The 18,693-nt window shown below is 45.0% G+C and overlaps 1 protein-coding gene and 1 non-coding gene across 4 annotated transcripts; one reads left to right on the top strand and one right to left on the bottom strand.

The window, feature by feature from the left end:
- Positions 1-822: 822 nt before the first annotated feature.
- Positions 823-904, bottom strand: trnas-cga (transfer RNA serine (anticodon CGA)). Its single transcript has one exon. It is a non-coding gene; the product is annotated as a tRNA-Ser (tRNA).
- Positions 905-3,471: 2,567 nt separating this feature from the next.
- On the top strand, positions 3,472-17,082 carry ppp1r9ala (protein phosphatase 1 regulatory subunit 9A-like A). 3 transcript variants are annotated; one of them, XM_089002471.1, is made up of 19 exons: positions 3,472-3,631; positions 4,857-6,642; positions 8,911-9,043; positions 9,270-9,390; positions 9,618-9,722; positions 9,821-9,959; positions 10,878-11,039; positions 11,150-11,203; positions 11,398-11,627; positions 12,023-12,119; positions 12,219-12,315; positions 12,402-12,559; positions 12,722-13,037; positions 13,123-13,180; positions 13,291-13,362; positions 13,443-13,632; positions 14,877-14,993; positions 15,651-15,839; positions 16,153-17,082. In XM_089002471.1, the coding sequence occupies exons 2-19, from the start codon at positions 5,005-5,007 to the stop codon at positions 16,309-16,311; spliced, it is 4,035 nt and encodes a 1,344-aa protein (XP_088858597.1). In that variant the 5' UTR covers positions 3,472-3,631; positions 4,857-5,004; the 3' UTR covers positions 16,312-17,082. The 3 variants fall into 3 exon arrangements, with proteins under 3 accessions (XP_088858597.1, XP_088858596.1, XP_088858598.1); XM_089002470.1 differs by having other exon boundaries at positions 14,874-14,993; XM_089002472.1 differs by lacking the exon at positions 14,877-14,993.
- The last annotated feature ends 1,611 nt before the right edge of the window (positions 17,083-18,693 follow it).

The raw sequence follows: 18,693 nt of genomic DNA, 5'->3' as shown, positions 1-18,693 counted from the left end.
CGAATTTGCGTGATGTTGAGCTCAGTCACGTGTTTGACGTCAAACCGTAATCAGCAGAAATTGTGAAACATCTATTTGTCCTTCACTATTATTTTAGGCTGTTTTCAATCAACCGAATGCACTACGCTTGTCTGCCAAAAGAGGGCAGCATTTACTCTGTAACGGATCGTTACACTTAATGGACAAAAAAGGTCGAATTCAGATTTATCGTGGAGTAGTTTGCTTTTTTGCTCAATTCTTCAGTTGCGGAAGCCGCAAAGATGGGGCCACTTTGTGAATATATATATATATATATATATATATATATATATATATATATATATATATATATATATATATATATATATATATTCCATCAAGTTTGATCAGTGTTTGACCGCTATCTGAACAGATAACATCACCTGCTTGTTTCAAAATCCTGTTGTTTGACTGTTGTGTGAAAAGTTGCCATAGGAACCATTTGCCTTGGCAGTGGCATTCCATGTTACCCCAAAGTGAAAGCCCGCTAACTGTGTAGAAAGACAGTTAGTGGGCTTTCGACCCCATCGTTGCTAGGAGATGATGCCGAAAGCTTGAAATGGTAAACACAATGCAATGTAAACGAATCCAATAGAAATGCCACGTCGTTCGTGCCATACGGCAGCATTTTCACATATACGTATTTGCTAGAAAATTCGATGTACCATTTTTCGAAGGGTTAGCTTTGTAATTCAAATTCATATAAGTTATTTGATGGTTATTTTGGCATTACGGCGAGGATACGAGCACGTTATTCGGTACAAAATGTGATTTTTCATCAGGTTTGGTACATAAAGATCAGGTCGTCACGAACAGGGTTCGAACCTGTGCGGGGAAACCCCATTGGATTTCGAGTCCAACGCCTTAACCTCTCGGCCATCGTGACTGCTCACGACTTGGCGTCACGATGTCACATTTTAACGCGGTCATCAGAAGACGCGTTTGTGCAAATAACTGCGATTCGTAGGTTATCTCTTAATGGAGATGCACAATTTTACCGCCAAAGTGATTTTAAAAACATTACTGTATTTCGATGTTCTGTTGGCGATAAGTGACGCTGCTCGAACGTTTTCCTTTCAAGTGCCAATGGTGGGTGGCTTCAAGGGTTGAATCCACATTCAAACGGAACGACTACAGTTGCCAAAGTCATCCCCAAATAAAATAAAATTCACTTTGAAAAATCATGTACAGATAAGCAGTTTCAACGTGCTACCTAAATCTCGCAGCTTGTCTCAAATGAAACGAGAGGACTGATCAAAACAACGGAAATGCCGATAAATGGAGCTTTTTTTTCCCCAGAAACTTCCTTAAAAAAACTCATTTACAACTTTGACGGACTAAAACAGGGTTTAAAAAAACGAATCCAGTTTCTACAGTCTATTCCTGTTCACAAACCCGAAACAATGACAAGAATGCTCAATTTCTCAAGAAATGATGAGGGAATCATATTTTATGTAATTTTTGTAATTAAATATGCAGATTGGATAAGACCTCGAGGGATCGAAACAGTGGACGTGCCCTGTAAAAAATGGCCGCTAAATAGATCACCATCTGGTTATGCCAATTTTAGCACACAAGCCCATTATCAATGTTGTTACAACAACGCAGAGCTATTTGCTATCTTTTTCCTCGAGGTTCAGATGGGGCTAAATATTTAATTCAATATATAATTGAAATGGACATTTTGATTGGCTGCTATTTTTACAAACTAGGTTCTTCTGCAACGGGTTTGTTTGTTTACGTAACACACCGCGTTGCAGCAGAATGACTTTTGAAGTCGAGCAAACCATTTCGTCTGGCAATTTACAGAAAAGTACTGTAAATGTAATAATCATAATAATCATAATACATTTCATGAATAAGCACCTTTCAAAACTCTTAAGGTCACTTTACAGTAATCAAAAGAAGCTTTATCATGCAGCAAGGCAATGACCCGGCACACTGCAAACAGAAAAAAAGGACTTTAGTTGGCAAAAAAAAAAGTTGAAGGTAGGAGGCAGGCCAGATCAATCAGCAGATTTGAACCATTGAAGAAGGAGACTAAAGTGAGAACCACATAGAAACAAACAGGAACTGGAAGAGGCTGCAGTCAAAATGAAGAATGACACATTGATACACTCAAAGTGCTCTAGGCTTGATTCAACTATTGCAACTCCCCAGGTTAAAAAATGCTCTTCAGAATAGCATTTATTGATGCGATTCAAAATAGCATTTTTTTAACCTTGTTAAAATTTGAGAATAATTCTCCTCAGATTGATTTGAGGTCCGTTCCAACATTTTTGCTTCTTTGAAAAGCAGATGGCTTCAAACAAAAAGTGTTGTGTGTACAGTTGTTTTGCACATCTTGATATAAAAAAGGCTGAAATAAAAAAAGCAAATTCTAAACTTTTACCTGATATTTATTTTTCATCAGAAAGAAGAAACCCAGTCAACAACAACAAAGTATTACAGTATAGAACGTACACACATGTGAATGAGTGATTGAGCATCCCCCCCCCACCCGCTATACACATATATCGTGTGTGCGTGCGGACGTGTGTGCACGTTTGTGTAAATATCGTAATTTATGGGCCTTTGCTAAAATCCTCACAGGCACATTCAGAGCAGCTATTATAACGTTATAATACTAATTTCATATATATGTATATATATATTCTTTTTGGGGGCCAGTTTTTTTTTTGTCCCCATATGACAAATGGTCCCCGGGATGTGACAGTTTTGCGTCCCCACAACCATACAGAAACAAGAGCACAAACACGGAGGTTATTAGTCTGTTTACTTTCGAAGAGAGCCATTAAGGGACAGAGATGTCCATTTCACGGTAAGATAAGAGCATTGTCATCAAATGGTGAGTATACTTTTGCTGTGCCGATGACCATTTTGTTTTTGGGAGCCTTTTAATGAGCGAGTTGCTTGTTCTGTAGCCACAAGGGTATATAAGTCTTCTTGTGCCGGTCCCAAGCTCGGATAAATGCAGAGGGTTGTGTCAGGAAGGGCATCCGACGTAAAAGCTTGGCCAAAACAAACATGCGGATCAAACCTCGGAAGATGGAGGACACGATCCGCTGTGGCGACCCCTTGAAGGAAAAGCCCAAAGGAAAAGAAGAAGACTTTCGAAGAGACCTTCAGTAGGCTACTTTCTTGAAGTTATGGAGCGCGGGGGGGGGGGTAATTTGGGTGTAAAGTTAGCAAAATGGATCAGTCGGTTTACTTGTAGCACTTTTCCAAGTATCTGTGCTTGGGTACAGGACTTTCCAACTCCTTTGAATGGGGGGGGTGTTGTACGTCCAGTTGCAAGTAAGTCGTCGTGTTTCCGTGGAGAAAATGAGCTGGAAGGTTGGAAGGTGGACTTTACAAGTCGAGTAGCGGCGGGTTGCGTCCTGGAATGCGCGCGCGCTCCCGAGGCACTCCCTACCCAGCCACCCCCCCCCCCCCCCCCCCCCCCCGCGAGCGCGCGCACTAGCCCGCCGGCTTCGGGTCTGTCGGGAGCAATTCGGGAGGGGGGACGGCAACGATGGCGCAGAGCTGGGAAAACAAGGGGCAACTTTGACACGGTGAAACGGCGACGTCGTGGGCGATCCGCCGCGCGCCATGAAGCGGATCGGAATCGGAGGTGAGAGTTGTTTCACTGTCTTTGGATTTCGACGGATTCGCTCTTCCTCATTTTTTTGGGGTCATTGTTCGTGAAAAGTACACTCCAAGGTACACGCGCACACGACGCGACTTTTTTTTTCAATGAGCGTCGGAGACATTGAAACGACTGTCCCACTAACTTACACGTCTACGCGATTCCTGCCATCAAAACGAGTTTGACGACTAGTGGATAAAAGTTGTTGCTTTAGCTTCTGCAAGCAGATCACAATCGATTTGCCACAAAGCTAACTAAAGTGACAAAAGGCGTCGTAAGCTAGCGAAAAATATGCAGCCACAGTTGACGTTTGCTTAACGTTACCTCACATTACGAGATACTTTTGGGAATATTTTACTCGATTTTTCAGTCGTGAAACACTTTTTGCATCCTAGTCGGAAAATTGTGCGCTTCTTGGGGGAGTCCGAGACATCATTTCCGCTTCAACTCTTTGTATTTATCGGTCGTCTTTTGCACTGAAACGTCACACAAAATTAACCAAGGTCTTTAACATTTCAATGTAAAGAATTAGTTCACACGATCAACGGAAGATACACAACGGAAAAATACTAAACTAGTCACGTGATTCAAGGTGTTTATTTGTCATTCCAATGGAAAAACCAAGACTAGCGTACTTTCATAAAATAGAAAAAAGTAGTCTTAAGAAGACAAAAAAGGCAGATTCCACATGATGTTTGACACAAAGTGATATTTTATGGACAAAATGACTCTTTTGTACATAAAATGCCCAAACATGTCAACATATACATTTTCCTTGAAGTTTTTTTTTAATTTCAAATAATGTACTGCATACTACAAGTTTTATATGGGGAAAAACGATTCTGAACTGATCTGACAAAGAGCATTTTGGCTCAAATCCAGTTGGTCTCAACCGCTGGTAGCCGACAACAATGCTGCCTCCGATGGCTACCGTTGTCACGTCAAACTAGCAAAAGTAAGCCTCAATCGTATATCTTTTTTATCGCCGCTGACAGTAGGATTGATAAAAGCATAATGTGTGGTAAGTTGTCTGCATTTCCGCATGTGTTAGCGTTTTTTAATCATTTCAAATAACGTACAACTTTTATACGGGAATTGTAATCATTTATAAGGGCAGCTGTAAGCCAAGGTTGACACGTATGTCAATTGAAGATTGTGATTCTCTCCATAAGCGTTAAAGTAGCTCACTGTATTCTTCCCCCCTCCTCAGATGCCCTCGCCACGTGTGTTTAGTCGAAGAAAAGCTCAGACGACCCATGACATGGCTGCGTTGAGGTGAAGAAGGACCCTCAATATCTTTTGAATGAAAAATCAGGAAGGAAAAATAAGAGGGGGGGGAAAAAACACATCACACCAAGATGATCCAAGCAGAAAGTAAAGGAAGTGAGAGGACCCTGAGGAGCGCCTCCCCCCACAGAAATGCATACAAATCCGACTTCCATGCTATCAAATGCTCCTTTGATGGCTCCAAATCCGAAGGTGCTTCCAAGGCATACGCAAATGGTTCCGGCGAAGACTCCCGGGGGAGGCCCTTTGGGACCAGGGTGAACAAAATCAAGAACATATTCCTACAGATGGACGGCCAGCAGCAAGAGGAGCCGCAGCCAGATGTCAAAGCGGCTTTGAAGGCCGACGTTCCGCAGGTGACTCCGCCGAGGCAACAAGTTCCGGTCGGCTCGCATCGAGTTAACTTCAGCAGCCCGGAATCTCTCCATTTAGATAAAAGTCCCAAAGGGGAGGATGTGGAGATTGACAAAGCGGCTTTGGCAGAGAAGTTTTCCGTGACGAGGAAAATATTTGAGAGGGGCATCGCTGAGCAGCCCGCGGCAAACAGAATGGTCAACCGTCTGTCTCTCGGAAGCGCTTCGGATGAGGGGAAAAGCGCACCGAGGGCATCGGGATCTCCGGAGACTTTCAAAGCCGAGCACTCTTCTACATCCGGAGCTCAAAGTCCACCGGACAAAAAGAATGCGCCGACAGTGTCGCTTCGTGCAGGCCCGCTGTCAAAGCGCTTGGAGAATTTCAGGACGGTGACCGACTGGGAGCATAACAAGGAGGCAGCCGCCAAAGCGGGGACGACAACGAGTGTGAAATCGGAGGGCGCGTGCGAACGCTCGTCCCACGGCCCTCCAGCAAAAGGCGCCCTTCCCGTTAAAGAAAGCGCGTCACCTGGAAATGAGGGCGGCGACGACAACGTGTCCAATTCAACGTGCGTCGCGAGCAAAACGGCATCCCCGGTGTCAAGTAGTGGACTCAAAGCCGCCTTCCCGGTTGCTAACGTAGCTCACAAATCAATTTCTCCCACAACGGACGCCGTTCCCAAACGTCCGTCGCCAGAAGCGACGAGCCCGCTCGGTCGCGGCTACAAGCGACACTCATCGTCCGCGTCCGCCGAAAAGGCCCAAAGTAACAACGACGCTTCGACGAAAGAAGCTCCCAGGCAAAAAACACCGGGCAAGACGTCGTCAATTGACTCCAAAGGAGCTAGCGCGGTCCGGGCTGAGCTTGTCGTAGTTCAGAATGAATCGTCGGGGAGTGAGGAAAACCAGGACGGTGAAGACGGCGTGTTTGTTACGCAAAGAGACAAATGCCTCGCGGATGCTCAAAGGAATACATGTCCGGCGGAAAAACCCAAGTCTTCTGATCACACGGCGCCAAGGGGGTCGGCTAAAGCCACCCGCTCGGTCTTTGCTAGCGATGCACAACATGGAATCCAAACGCACAACATGGACAAAGATGATGAGCGCGAGGATAGAGAGCTAGAGGCGCAAGGTCAAAAGACGGTCGTGAACGGAGCGCCCGTTTATGGTATCGAGAATGCCGCTTTTGTGGACGAGAAGGATTTCGAACAGGTTCTCCTGGAAGAAGAAGAAGAAGAAGAAGAAGAAGAAGAGGAGGAAGAAATGTACGATGAGTGTTATGAGGTCCCGGGATTGTCTGAAGAAGAGGGATCTCCACCCAAGAGGAAAATCACATTTTCCACAGATCCCATTCTGGTAAGAATATATTTCATGTCGCTGACACACTGCGTAGTCATTGCGGGCCTCAAACATGGCTCAACGTCTACTTTATATCTGACTCACATCATTGCCCCCAGTGCCTTTGCGTTTGTTTTTTTCTCTCTTGAAACTCGGACGGTAAAAACGGGTTTGTTAGCATCAGGAGCTCAAAGCTAAATTGAAATCCATTTCCATTGGCTGTTATCTACTCTGCTACAGTCCCGACAAGGTCACATTTATCTTTCCTCATCAACATTTTTGACAAAACAAGGGAAAATAAATAATCCAACGCGGCATTTTGTTTATCCGGGGCCTTCAAATGAGCCCTTATCTCTGGGTGTGGGTTCTCTATTTTCTCAGTCGGCCCGGCAGGAGGTCGGAGGGGGGGGGGGGGGGGGGGGGGGTCGAGGGGGTCTTTGTCAACGGATGGTCTTTGTAGTAATTTATGGGCCATGTATTTTTTAAGATATCCGACAATTATCCAGAATTTAAGTTTATCGATCCCTTATGACGTTCTCTTTGACCAGGAAATGAGATGTGGAATTTCTCCCGCCTCAAATCTGGGGTTCAAAGTTCACCCATATCGCAATAGAGCTTCTCAAAAGCGGAACAAACCTATTGGTTGAGCTTTGAACGCCACTGCAGTTGGAGGCTTTTTGGGACAAGCCCCAAGTTATTAATTGACGGACGTTATGGCAGCGCACGGATTGGCCAACTGGGATTTCACGTGCTGTGCAGTCCAGAATGAGGAAACGCTTCTTCATAAAAGTCTCTCTTGGGTTGACGGATTCATTGCATCCAAACGTGACTCTGCTGGGCCTTTTCTTTTCCACCTTTTCATAGAAATAGTTGCTTAACCGAGAGTATGTACAGTACTCTACTTGCTCCCCCCCCCACCTCAAGTATGCCGTGTAAGCTGGTGTAAGCTCTTCCGGCTGACAGGACTTTGATAAGTTGTGTTCTCCAGGTCTGCTTAGATGAGCAGCTGGCCAGCCCACCTACTGTATTTCTCTTTCGGCTATTGGCTCGTTTCCCGCATTGGCATTCGGTGGCGTGGCGGGGCGGGAAGTCAAGTCAGCGCTTGTAATTTGAGGGGACGCTTTCGCGTCGACATCTGCATTAGAGGTCATGATAAAGGGCTGGTGGTTGTGGCGTGTCGTTTTGCAAGAAACGCCAAACAGTCTCCTGACCCCTCTCTGAACTCCACTTGGGTGGCAAAGAAATGTATTTGAAAAACGGCGCCATCTTGGACCCATGTTGACGTAGTCATTTATTTTCTATTGTTATTTTTTCCGCTTTCTCCTCCTCGCGCCAACCGGTTGTTTGTGTTTTAGCGGCTAATTAGGTGATCAGCAACGACAGAACAATTGAAATAAATAAAAGCATCTAATCAATTAATATACTGTAGTAGATGGTCAATCCACACGTTATGCCTGAGCAAATTGTATTACCCAATTCCCATATTACGGTTGCTAGTTGTCGCTTGTTAGTCATAGCTTGCTATTTGTATCTAGCTAGTTGTAGTTTGCTGGTTTTAGCTCGTAAGTCGTAGCTTGTTAGTCATAGCTTGCTAGTTTTAGCTTTCTAGTTGTAGCTTGCTAGTTGTATCTTGCTAGTTTTAGCTTGTTGGGTTTAGCTTGTTAGATTTAGCTTGAGAGCTAGAGAAAGAGAGAGGGAAGAGAGAAACAAGAGAGCGAGAGAGAGAGAGAGACCGTCATCATCTCCTAATCTGTAAATTGCCTGCTGTCGAATTTCTAAAGCAACACATCTGATTGCTATAATATGGAAGGTAGTGTGGAGCACTTGGCCATTTGGATGGAGATTGTGGAATCTTTTTTTTTCCCTCCTCTGGACGAGTCACTTTTTCTTTTTGAGATAAAACAGTGCAAAGACTTGTCGAGGAAGCATTGATTCTTGGGCTATCTATCGGCTTCTTGGCCCCAGCTGCGTCCTACTTTCTCCCTTGGCCAATGCTCTGCCGTACCGCACGGCGTGTGGACTTCTCATTCTAAGCACAGAAAAAGCCAAAGGGGCCCAGTCGGAGCTTGACTGCAAAGTACTGGACGCCGCTTATTACAAACCATGATGGGATTCGTATCTTTGGAATGCGTGGCGCCCTCGGCTCTACAGATGGCCACTTTTTTTTCACAGCCGTGATAAGATTTACACACGTGGCTCTTGCAAAAATACCCCCAAAAATATATGTATATTTCCGAGATCACGCGTCATCCCTCAGCGCTGTGCATATAATGTCGCCCCTGGCAGGTCTTCAGTACCTTCTCCAATGAGGAATATGATCGGCGCAATGATGACGTGGACCCCGTTTCGGCGTCGGCCGAATACGAGCTGGAGAAGCGAGTGGAGAAGATGGATGTCTTCCCGGTGGAAATTGAGAAAGGTGATCGCAATGACAACCAAGCAAATTGCTTTTCACAAAGGGGACATTTTGGGAGTGGTTTTTACTTGGCGAAGCTCATCTGTTTTCTTACAATAATAAGACGCTAGTCAACACAAAGATGGACAGTTGTGCACTTTTCTTAGTCTCTTCAGTTTGATACTTGAGCTCAAATATAGATAGGCAGATTTTTTGATTGCTCAATTTATTGCGCCGTGTAACCGCGTAGGGGACAACGGCCTCGGCATCAGCATCATCGGAATGGGAGTGGGAGCCGACCAGGGACTGGAAAAACTGGGCATTTTCGTCAAAACCATCACGGAGCAAGGAGCGGCCGAGAAAGACGGACGGTGGGTCCAAATGTCCACATTGTCTCCCAGCTGACTTTTAGGTGGAGCCTCGTGACCCATAAAACACAAATAAACACTCGACCGCTATTTATAGCCTCTTGAGGAAGCAAACAAAATAATCTCACTTCCTGTCTTTCCTGGGCTGCGTATGAAAGGATGATGGGTTCTTCTCTTTCAAGAAAATTGCTGCGCGCCAGGATTTTCACCGGCCGTCTTTTTCTATGTAGGATTCAGGTGAACGACCAGATCGTGGAGGTGGATGGCGTCAGCTTGGTGGGTGTCACCCAACTGTTTGCGGCAACGGTTCTCAAGAACACCAAAGGGAGCGTCGGGTCAGTCGTCCGTCTAATCGACTCATTCGACGACAAATGAAATAACCACCTGCGATCGGTTCAGATATAAATGATATCACCGATATGGTTGCAAACAGCTTTCTGATCGGTCGGGAAAAGCCCGGGACGCAAAGCGAGGTGGCCCGACTCATCAGTGAGACACTGGAGCAGGAGCGTCGCCACCATCACCAAGAGCAACATCACTCGGACGATCCCTATGAACATTCCACAGAAGAGGTGAGTGAGTGAGTGAGTGAGTGAGTGAGTGAGTGAGTGAGTGAGTGAGGTTTCTTTTCCATTCTGTAAACACGTCAAAAAAAGTTTGGATGCTGTTACGGTCAATTAAACTTGAGCGCAATCACCGTGTCCTAACTTTTGTAATAGTGCAAAGCAATGACAATGAAAATAGTAACTCTAAAGTAATAGCATAAGAACTCAATGTTGTTTCCACTTGACAAGATGACCAACTTTGTCCAACTGTAACCATCACAAAGAAATCTCACATCACTTTATCCGTTCATTCCATGCGCCGGATTACAGACGCTCCCCAATTTACCAACGAGATACGTTCCGGACCGTTGTTCATAAGGTGAATTTGTTCGTAAATTGCTTCAGAGATATATTTTGTATGGCATGTATGTTTAAGGCTTGTATAAGTAACCTGTAATGGTTTGTACTGAAAAATAAACATTTAATAAAATATATGTTGTATAACGAACGATATGCATATGTACAACTGGAGATAATACTACAAAATGTTCATATGTAGCGCTGTTTGTAACTTGACTGTTTGTCAGCAGGGGAGCGTCCGTATATATTAGAACCATGTCAATATAAAATGGAAGGCTTTTAGGTGCGCTTTATCGTGCGGAAAATACGGTTAAAAGAAAACGAAAAAAGCACGTGGCGTGGTCAAGTTGTGCCAGAAAAATGTTTGGGCGCTACGGACTTGCTGCAAACGTGCAAGGGCGCTCCCGCGCTTAGCTAGCTTTCTGTGCGCCCGAGCGCGCTGATGTTTGGATGTGCTTCCAGAACGCACTTCCGGATTTGGCTCGGGAGGGTTGTTGACACATGCGGAGCACGTTCCCGGCCGGGGCCCGTAGGGTGTGTTCTTGTTTGCCGCGCCTGATGCCATGCGTGCATCTCATATTTCAGGAGGAGCGCTTTGACGACGACCGCGACGCGGTGAATGAAAGGATTCTCGGCTCCAATTTTTCTCCGGGGCGGAAAGAGCAAGTGTTTGAGCTGCCCGATTCCGAGGCTTTCTTTATGCCGACTAATATGGACAGCTCTCAGATGGCCTTCAAATTTAAAGAGGTACCTTTCCCTCTCACATTTCCATTGGAAAGTTATTCCAAATGAAGATTCTTCTTACATTTGTATTTGTTTGTAAAGATGTTGTCCAATGTAATTGTGTGTTCCTACAGCTGCAGCTGAAACACGGCGTCGCGGCAGCTGAAATTACTCAACTGAAGGAAAAGGTAAACGGAAAAATTCCACGAGTCAATGTTGTAAAATACCGTATTTTGCGGTGTAAAAGGCCCACCTAAAAGCCTTGATTTTCTTCCAAAGACGTCTCATACGCGGGTGTACGTAGCCTGATTTATAACAACAACAACAACAAATCTGGATTTTTTTTTTTAATTAATAAGTCATTTTTCCATCATCCGCACAGCTACGGGAATGTGAAGAGGACAAATCACTGTGGGAAGCCCGAGAGTCTGCCCTGGAGCAAAAGTTTGAGGACAGCGCTGAGAAAATCCTCCAATTGGAAAGTTACTGGCTGGAAAGTCAGGCTCTGTGCAAGAGCATCAACGAGCAGCTCGCTGAAAGCCAAGGCCAGTATGAGACCTTGGAGAAGAAGTACAACAAAGCAAAGAAGCTTCTGAAAGACTACCAGCAGAAGTGAGTTTGCCTTGCTTTTTCTTCTTTCAGACACTTGTAGTTGTAAAGATGCTCACTGCACTGCACGCACGCACGACGTGAAGTGAAGTGAAGTGAAACCCCGTCGGGAGCTCAGAGTGCTTCTTTTCCGTCACTATTCCTCGGGGGATTTTTTCACTTCTTTTGACTTGAAGATGCCTTTCCAACAGCTCCTGTATTTTGTTTTTCTCCTTTCATAACTTTGCTGCTGTGAAATGTCCATTTTTCCACCGCGAGACGAATAAAGGTAGATCCGATCCAACGTTGCCAGAGGTCTGACCAGCGCTTTATCCAATAAATTTGGGAATGGCAGTGAATACTGTATGTAGAGCTCATCCATATTCCCGCATTGTAATTTTGAACTGCATCTCCTTCAGAGAAATCGACTTTGTGAAGAAAGAGGAGGAGCTGAAGAAGAGCATCGATGAAAAGGAAAAGTTGTACCAAGAACAGCTGGAAAGTTTGCAGAACAGGGTCAGAAAAACAAATATGTCGTACCGCAAGGTTGAAAAAGGCGTTGACGAAAGCGACAAAGGAACGTGCTCTTGATATATTGATGGCGTTTGTCTTCAGGTGGTTGTCCTGGAGTCCGGAGGAGCCTCGGGCCAAAACGGCCTTAGCTTCCAAGTCCCGAGCAACCCGGATCGCAAATCCGTGGACTCGCTCGCAGGTACGCGCTCGTCAAGGCGACGTGACGTCGCGTGACCTTGACAACGCATTCCAATTGCACAAATACAAAGTTGGATTGTTCCGCAGAGGAAGACTGGCACCGGCTGGTCCCCGAGACGCAACTTTTGGACACCAGCGCTCACAAAGCAAAAGGCCTGCTCGCCCAAAAGGCCAAACGTCAACGTCCCTCGAGGAGCAAAGCCAAGGACGGCCCGGCCGTTTCCCCCGCAGGTTCCCCCTCGCAGGTCGGCCGCCGGCACCGCCACCCGAACGATGGCCGTACGGTCAGACCTCGGCTTAGCGACGCTTTAGCTCACCAACCATTAAATTTGCGAAAAGATAATCTTGGCGGAGCGACTCAACTAGAATTGCAGGCCGTCCGTCGCTAATCGACATTGTCCCGACAGGAAACGGAGGAAGAAGATGATTGGGAGGAGCAGGAACCGCCCCGAAGAAGCTCCATCCAGGAGAGCTTATCCCTCCCGCTGCCCGTTTTCTACCCGGAGAACCAACAAACGGACCAAATCAAAGAGGAAGAAGCCAAAGGCAAAGCGGCGTCTGTCTCTTTAACGCCGTCGAGGGGGGGGACTACGGAAAGCGGCGGCGGAGGCGGGCTGTCGCCGCCGTCCCCGCAAAATGACAACGCAGCGCCGCCGTCCCCTTCCGGGAGCGGGCAAAATGTCCAAAAGACACAAGCTAAAGTCAAGGACAAAGCGCTCAAAGGTATCAAAGGTTTTGCTTTTAAATCTTACTGCTTGGCTACGGGATTGATCATCATGATCATGATGATGATGATGATGATTGACAGATGAATTCAACGAACCCACGTCAGTGACAAAAGCCAAACGACGCTTTCCCGACTTTGGGTATGTTTCCACAATTTCTTCCTATTTATCGTCAATGCTCCATATTTCAAGAAAAGAAATCAATTCATGGGACAATGTCGTCCGTCCGTCCGTCCGTCCGTCCGTTCCAGGGGTCTTCGGAAATCAGGCGGCAAGGGAAGAAAACACGACAAGGAGGCAATGAGGATGTCTCTGGACAGCAGGTATTCTTGATGACGCACGTCATGATTAAATCAATGTCCGGCAGCGACCGACTTGTGTTGTTTTTGTTTTGAACGTGCAGGGGGTCGGCAGAGTTGCTGGAAGAATGTGGCGGGAACTTGTCGCCGGCAGATTCCATGACCTCCATCCCGACCTGCATGCCCTTCTCTTGGTTCGGAGACAAAGACAAGGAGCGAGACAGGGAGCCGTCTTCGTCCAGCGGCGGCTTGCCCTACTACGCCGACGAGCAAGGCCAGGATCGCAACAACAAGGTCTTCTTGACATTTCATCCTTTTCACTCTTGTCGTCAATTTCAAGGGAACAAAACGAGGCAAATCATCTGGCTCCCTTTTGCGCTTTTCAAACACGCCACCGCCGTCACGTGAGTCGATATGAGTAACTCGCTTGTAAAACATCTGCACTTACAGAGCCTCCGCGATCCAAAATAACGCTGCCATTATGCAAAAAGCCACAAAAAAAGTGGATCCACATGTTGGCCATCGACGAGAGTTTAGCAAAGGGGGGGCGATGGGGGTGACTTTTCCACTCCTCTGCAAAAGGGGAACGGCTTCAAACGGCTCGAGTCAAATGACTGTCCATCTTTCTGGCGGTTTCTCGCTCGCTCAGAAAAATACACACACACACACACACACAGTCTCTCTGTCACGTTTTTCATGAAACGGAGGCCAGCGCTGCAACAACAAAGCATATTTTGTTTGCTACATCTGCGCTAGCCGCATGCGTGTTTAGTCCATCTGACATATCTTGACTAAAGCAACCCTATTTTTAGTTTTAGGTTTTTTTGGAACAGATTAATCTCTTCTGGTCGTCGCTCGTTAGATTTGGTACAGTATGCCCCCTCCCTTATGTCTTTATTTATTGATTTACTGGTTTGTTTATTTATTATATTTGATGTGTTTACTTTTTTATTGTTTAATTTGCTGTGTTCATTTATTTGATGTGTTTATTTAATTTAATTATTGGTTTGTTTATTTTATTTGATGCGTTTACTTTTTTAATTCATTGTTTGGTTAATTTCTTATATTTGACGTGTTTAGTTGGCTGCTGAAATGAGTTGTGAGACGTGTCGTGGCTCAATATTAACTTGACGTAACAGGCGCAGGCTCATCTTTGGAAGAAAATCAAGGCTTCTGGGTGCGCCTTATACAATCTCTGAATTCTATTAGGACGCCAAAGGCACTTTGAGTGATCTTGAGCCCCGCTTGTATTTGGTCTCTTTTGACGTCGTTTCCAAGTTGACATGGTTTTTGGTGCGGCGGACCAATTTCCAGAACTTGACCCCGATTTGATTCGCATGTCGCTGAAAAATGATTCGAATGCTGAGTAGGGACGAACTCAATGTCATTGATATCAACTATCCGATGTATTCTACTTTGACGAGTGATGGTCGTCGCACTACCCCCCCCCCCCCCCCCCCCACACACACGTATCATCCGACGTGAAAAGTGTTGTCTGACGTTGTCAATGCGTTCCTTGTCTCCGCTTGTCCCAGCAGAGCTTTTCAGTCATAGATGATTGTAAGGCCAGCGGTCCCGCTTCAGACATCTGTGGGTTAGTCACTGAACCCAATGTGTCTGGGCGCTCACACACTTTAATCTTCTCTTCCAGCGAGGTGAGTGCGATCACAAAAGCTGTGTGGGACGCCTTTCATTGAGGTGGGGTGGGGGCGGGGGGGGGTTGTGTGAAAGGGGACACTCTCCAGCATGCTCTTTCCGCAACACAACTGGCCGTGACTACTCAGAATAGAGAGGAAATACAAGAGAACTGTGTGCGTGCGTGCGTGCGTGCGTGCGTGCGTGCGTGCGTGCGCGTCTTAAAGGCGTTTTTGTTTGGCTTGTGCAAGTTGTTATGTTACGAATTACCTTCTATATGACATTGCTGGACAAATTGAACTGAAATGTGACTGCCTTGCTGACTGCTTACTGGTTTTTAAGCATCTTTTTGTTGTTCTGGTGACGAAAAAGATGAAAATACACTCATGTTGACTGTTTTCGAACGTCAGTGCGTGTTATCAGCACGCGAGTCGCTCACCTAGCATGTAGTATGTCGTCTGAGTAGCATGTGTGGTGGTTTTAGTCCAGAAACCTAATTCCATCGTGGTTTTTTTCAACTTGCACCCCCCGCCCCTCCATTTTTTTTTGCAACTCATGCATGACATTGGCACACACCGCCCCACCTTATTCTGGGATTCCACATCATAATTCCCTCACTTCCATTCGATTTAAATCTGACCCCCCCAAAAAATGATCCCTGTGTTGTTTGTTTTTAGACTCTGGATGATGAGCCGGTGGGCGCGGGGAAGGAATATCAGTGGCAAAACCGTCCCGTCGCCGACTGGACGGCTCAACAAGTGTGTCACTGGTTAATGGGCATGAACATGGAGCAATACACGGCGGAATTTACGGCCAAGGGAGTGGAAGGCCAGAAACTTTTGCAGCTGGACACTGACAAGTTGAAGGTACAAATTGGCCGTCTCAGATATTGCCCCTGACTGCCATCTTGCGGCCCTTTGCGTTAACTGCATTGCTCGGGTTGTATTTTGCATTATTTGTCATTAAAAATCAAACAAAAACTACGGAGGAGCATTAGGGCCAGGTTGAAATATAGATATTGGGGTATCTCTAAAAAAATATTTCAACCCGGCCCTAATGCTCTTGCGTAAAAAACCGCTTGGCCACCCCTAAGATAAATGATCTACCAATAGTTATTTTGATCTGATCATTGTCATTTTTGCCACAAGTGGAAAAGATTTCAATGCGCGTTGATTTCAGGCACTCGGGGTGTCCGGTCAGAGCGACCGTTCCACCATTAAGAAGAAGCTGAAGGAACTGCGCAAGGCTCAGGAGAAGCTGGATAAGCAACGAGAGAAACGAGAAAAGGAGATCCGGCGAAGCGGACGCTTATCCATCAATACCGACTCGCTTTGCTGAAATGGCTCCCCCAAAAAAGATGTTGAGGATGTCGCCAAACATCGCCAAGTGCCCACGCTGGGCGGACAAAGGTCCACTTGTCATAATTTTTTTGTCATACTTCAGCGCCTGATCTTCCTGCAGCAGTATAACACTAACTCCAAATCTATTTTTACATGTATTTTTTTTATTGTGAAAGCTCAACGTTATGCGTGTGTGGCTAAAAGGCCTCCCCATTTTTTAACCACTATAAATCTATGAGTGATAATTATAAAGTATGACATTGTGCACATTTTTTGTAACGGAAGTCCAACGTGTAGTGCTACGAAAAAGTGCTATTTTTGCAAGTCTAACATTTGCTGCAGTTTCATGTACAAGGCTTTTTTTTGTATTGTACAGTCAAGTCAAAAGCACTATTTTTGTCTTGAAAACTTCCATGAATGACAAAGTTTGAAATGTATAATATCCATTTGGTCCATGTGCCAATCAATATCTTGCATTTACTTTTTTCACTGAAACATCTTAGTTGTTGTTGTTTTTTTTTTATAGTATCTTGTGTTTTCTACTAAGTAGAATAGTTAGTCCGGCCCCGGGTTCCTCGATGTGTAAATGTTGAGTGTGGTTGATAATGGACCATGGATGAAAAAAAAATACAAATAAAATCAGGCAAAAAAAGTGCCTTGGATAAGGACTTTTAAAACGATGGCTGTTCCGCACACAATTTTTCATTTTTTGCTCACTGAGAAAGTCTTCTCTCTACAAACACAATCAATAAAACACATTTGAAACTCTTATTGTTTCATAATTTGCCTGGGCTGAACTACCAAAAGGCCCGTTTTAGAAGAAATGTCGGATTGTATTCTACTATGAGAGCCTTTTTCATCAACACATTTGTCATTTTACTGTCAACAAATATCACAAAATTAAAAAAAAGATTTTGATAACAATGAATCAAAATGGTTGAGAAGCACTTCCCAAAGCAACTCCTCTTTCTGCAAAAAGTGTTTTTCGTCATTCCAAATGTCACTCTGTACCTGTGACGTGCGGTGAGGTTCATGGCTGGTGAGGCACTGACGTCATCGTAGTCAGATTTACAAACATATGAACTCTACAGAGTAGTTTATTCACCATTTGATTGGCAACAGTTAACGTATTTTGTTTAAAATTTCATGTCAGCATTCTTTATATACTGTATACAAACTGTAGCATAGAAAATAAATAATTAAAAAAAACGTTTTTATCGTGTTACCTTTAGTCCATGCGCCGCTCCTTCTGAAGAAAGGCACGGATAACTTCTTTGTAGAAGCCTTCCTTATCTTTCTTCAGTTTTAAAAGTCTCTCTGTCTCAACGGAGATCACTGCCAGTGAAGAAAGTCGTCCTTGATCAGTCCTGTTGCGACTGTATGTTTTCAGTGCTGAGAATGACAAATTCTCCAGCAACAAATGGGGCTGCACCGATCTCCTTTTTAATGTCATTTCATGTCATTAATCATATGCATATTAGCATATTTGACAATAAAGCTGACTTTGACTTGACTTGACTTTGACTTTTCTAATGACATCACCAACTGCTTCCATTAAATCGTTCTGTATTGTTTCACAGGCTAGAAAATATAGTGGATGTCCCAAAATGACTGGCTAGCCTGTCATCTTTCTCAGCGAAAGCATGTAATAGTTCAACATAGTTGCCACGATGAGCAGAGCCCTTACTTTCATCATTTCCACGAAATGCCAGCTGTTGTTTGGCAAGGAAGCAGGTGGCATTGATGAGATCTTTTAAAATCTCCCGCTTCTCCTTTACCTTAGCATTGTGGATGCTGATGTTGAGTCTTCGCTCATTTTTGATGAGGCTCCGTTGTAAGATTTTCAGGTCGCAATATCCCATTTGAGTCCAGACATTGTCACAAATTGAGAACAGAAGGCAGGAAAAGCAGAAAAGGCGCTTTCTTGCTGGACATCCACACAGCCAGCCTTTTCGTTTCGTGTGTACCAGTCCGCCTGAAAAGCCTGAGCGAGTATTGTGTCCCGTTGTCTGAAGCAAACCTTTTAGCTCCGGTGTTGGTCTTCCTTTAATTATTACCTCCTGCTTCGATTGAAAGTCCAGTTTAGAAAATTCTTTCAATTTCGATATGTAATCCTCCATTCTGAAAGTGAGGCCAAGCAACACGAAAAAAAAATGACTGCAGGGTTGCACTTTACTTGCTAAGCGTTTACTGTAGCTTTCTGTCTCTAATTCTATTATTCTGCAGACGTGGAGTAAGAAGTATCTCTGGAATCACAAGCGCCCCCTGCCCGTCATGAGGCGGGAGAACTGTGTGCCTCACCTACGCACAGCGTTTTGATAAAAATAAAACAAAATAAACACTGTAGTGCAGTGTTTATAATGTACAATGACTCTACATT

The sequence above is a fragment of the Hippocampus bargibanti genome, linkage group LG08, assembly GCF_051943395.1.
Source record: "Hippocampus bargibanti isolate YZ-2025 linkage group LG08, ASM5194339v1, whole genome shotgun sequence".
In the NCBI taxonomy this organism is placed as follows: Eukaryota; Metazoa; Chordata; class Actinopteri; order Syngnathiformes; family Syngnathidae; genus Hippocampus; species Hippocampus bargibanti.
This window is presented reverse-complemented; position numbering and strand designations above follow the sequence as displayed.

What these genes read in the sequence shown, in the direction of transcription:
- ppp1r9ala (XM_089002470.1), top strand. Translation starts at nt 5,005, where the DNA reads ATGATCCAAGCAGAAAGTAAAGGAAGTGAGAGGACCCTGAGGAGCGCC. An exon ending in AGGATGTCTCTGGACAGCAG is followed by an intron (nt 13,363 to 13,442) that starts GTATTCTTGATG and finishes TTGAACGTGCAG; the next exon opens with GGGGTCGGCAGAGTTGCTGG. An exon ending in TGGACACTGACAAGTTGAAG is followed by an intron (nt 15,840 to 16,152) that starts GTACAAATTGGC and finishes CGTTGATTTCAG; the next exon opens with GCACTCGGGGTGTCCGGTCA.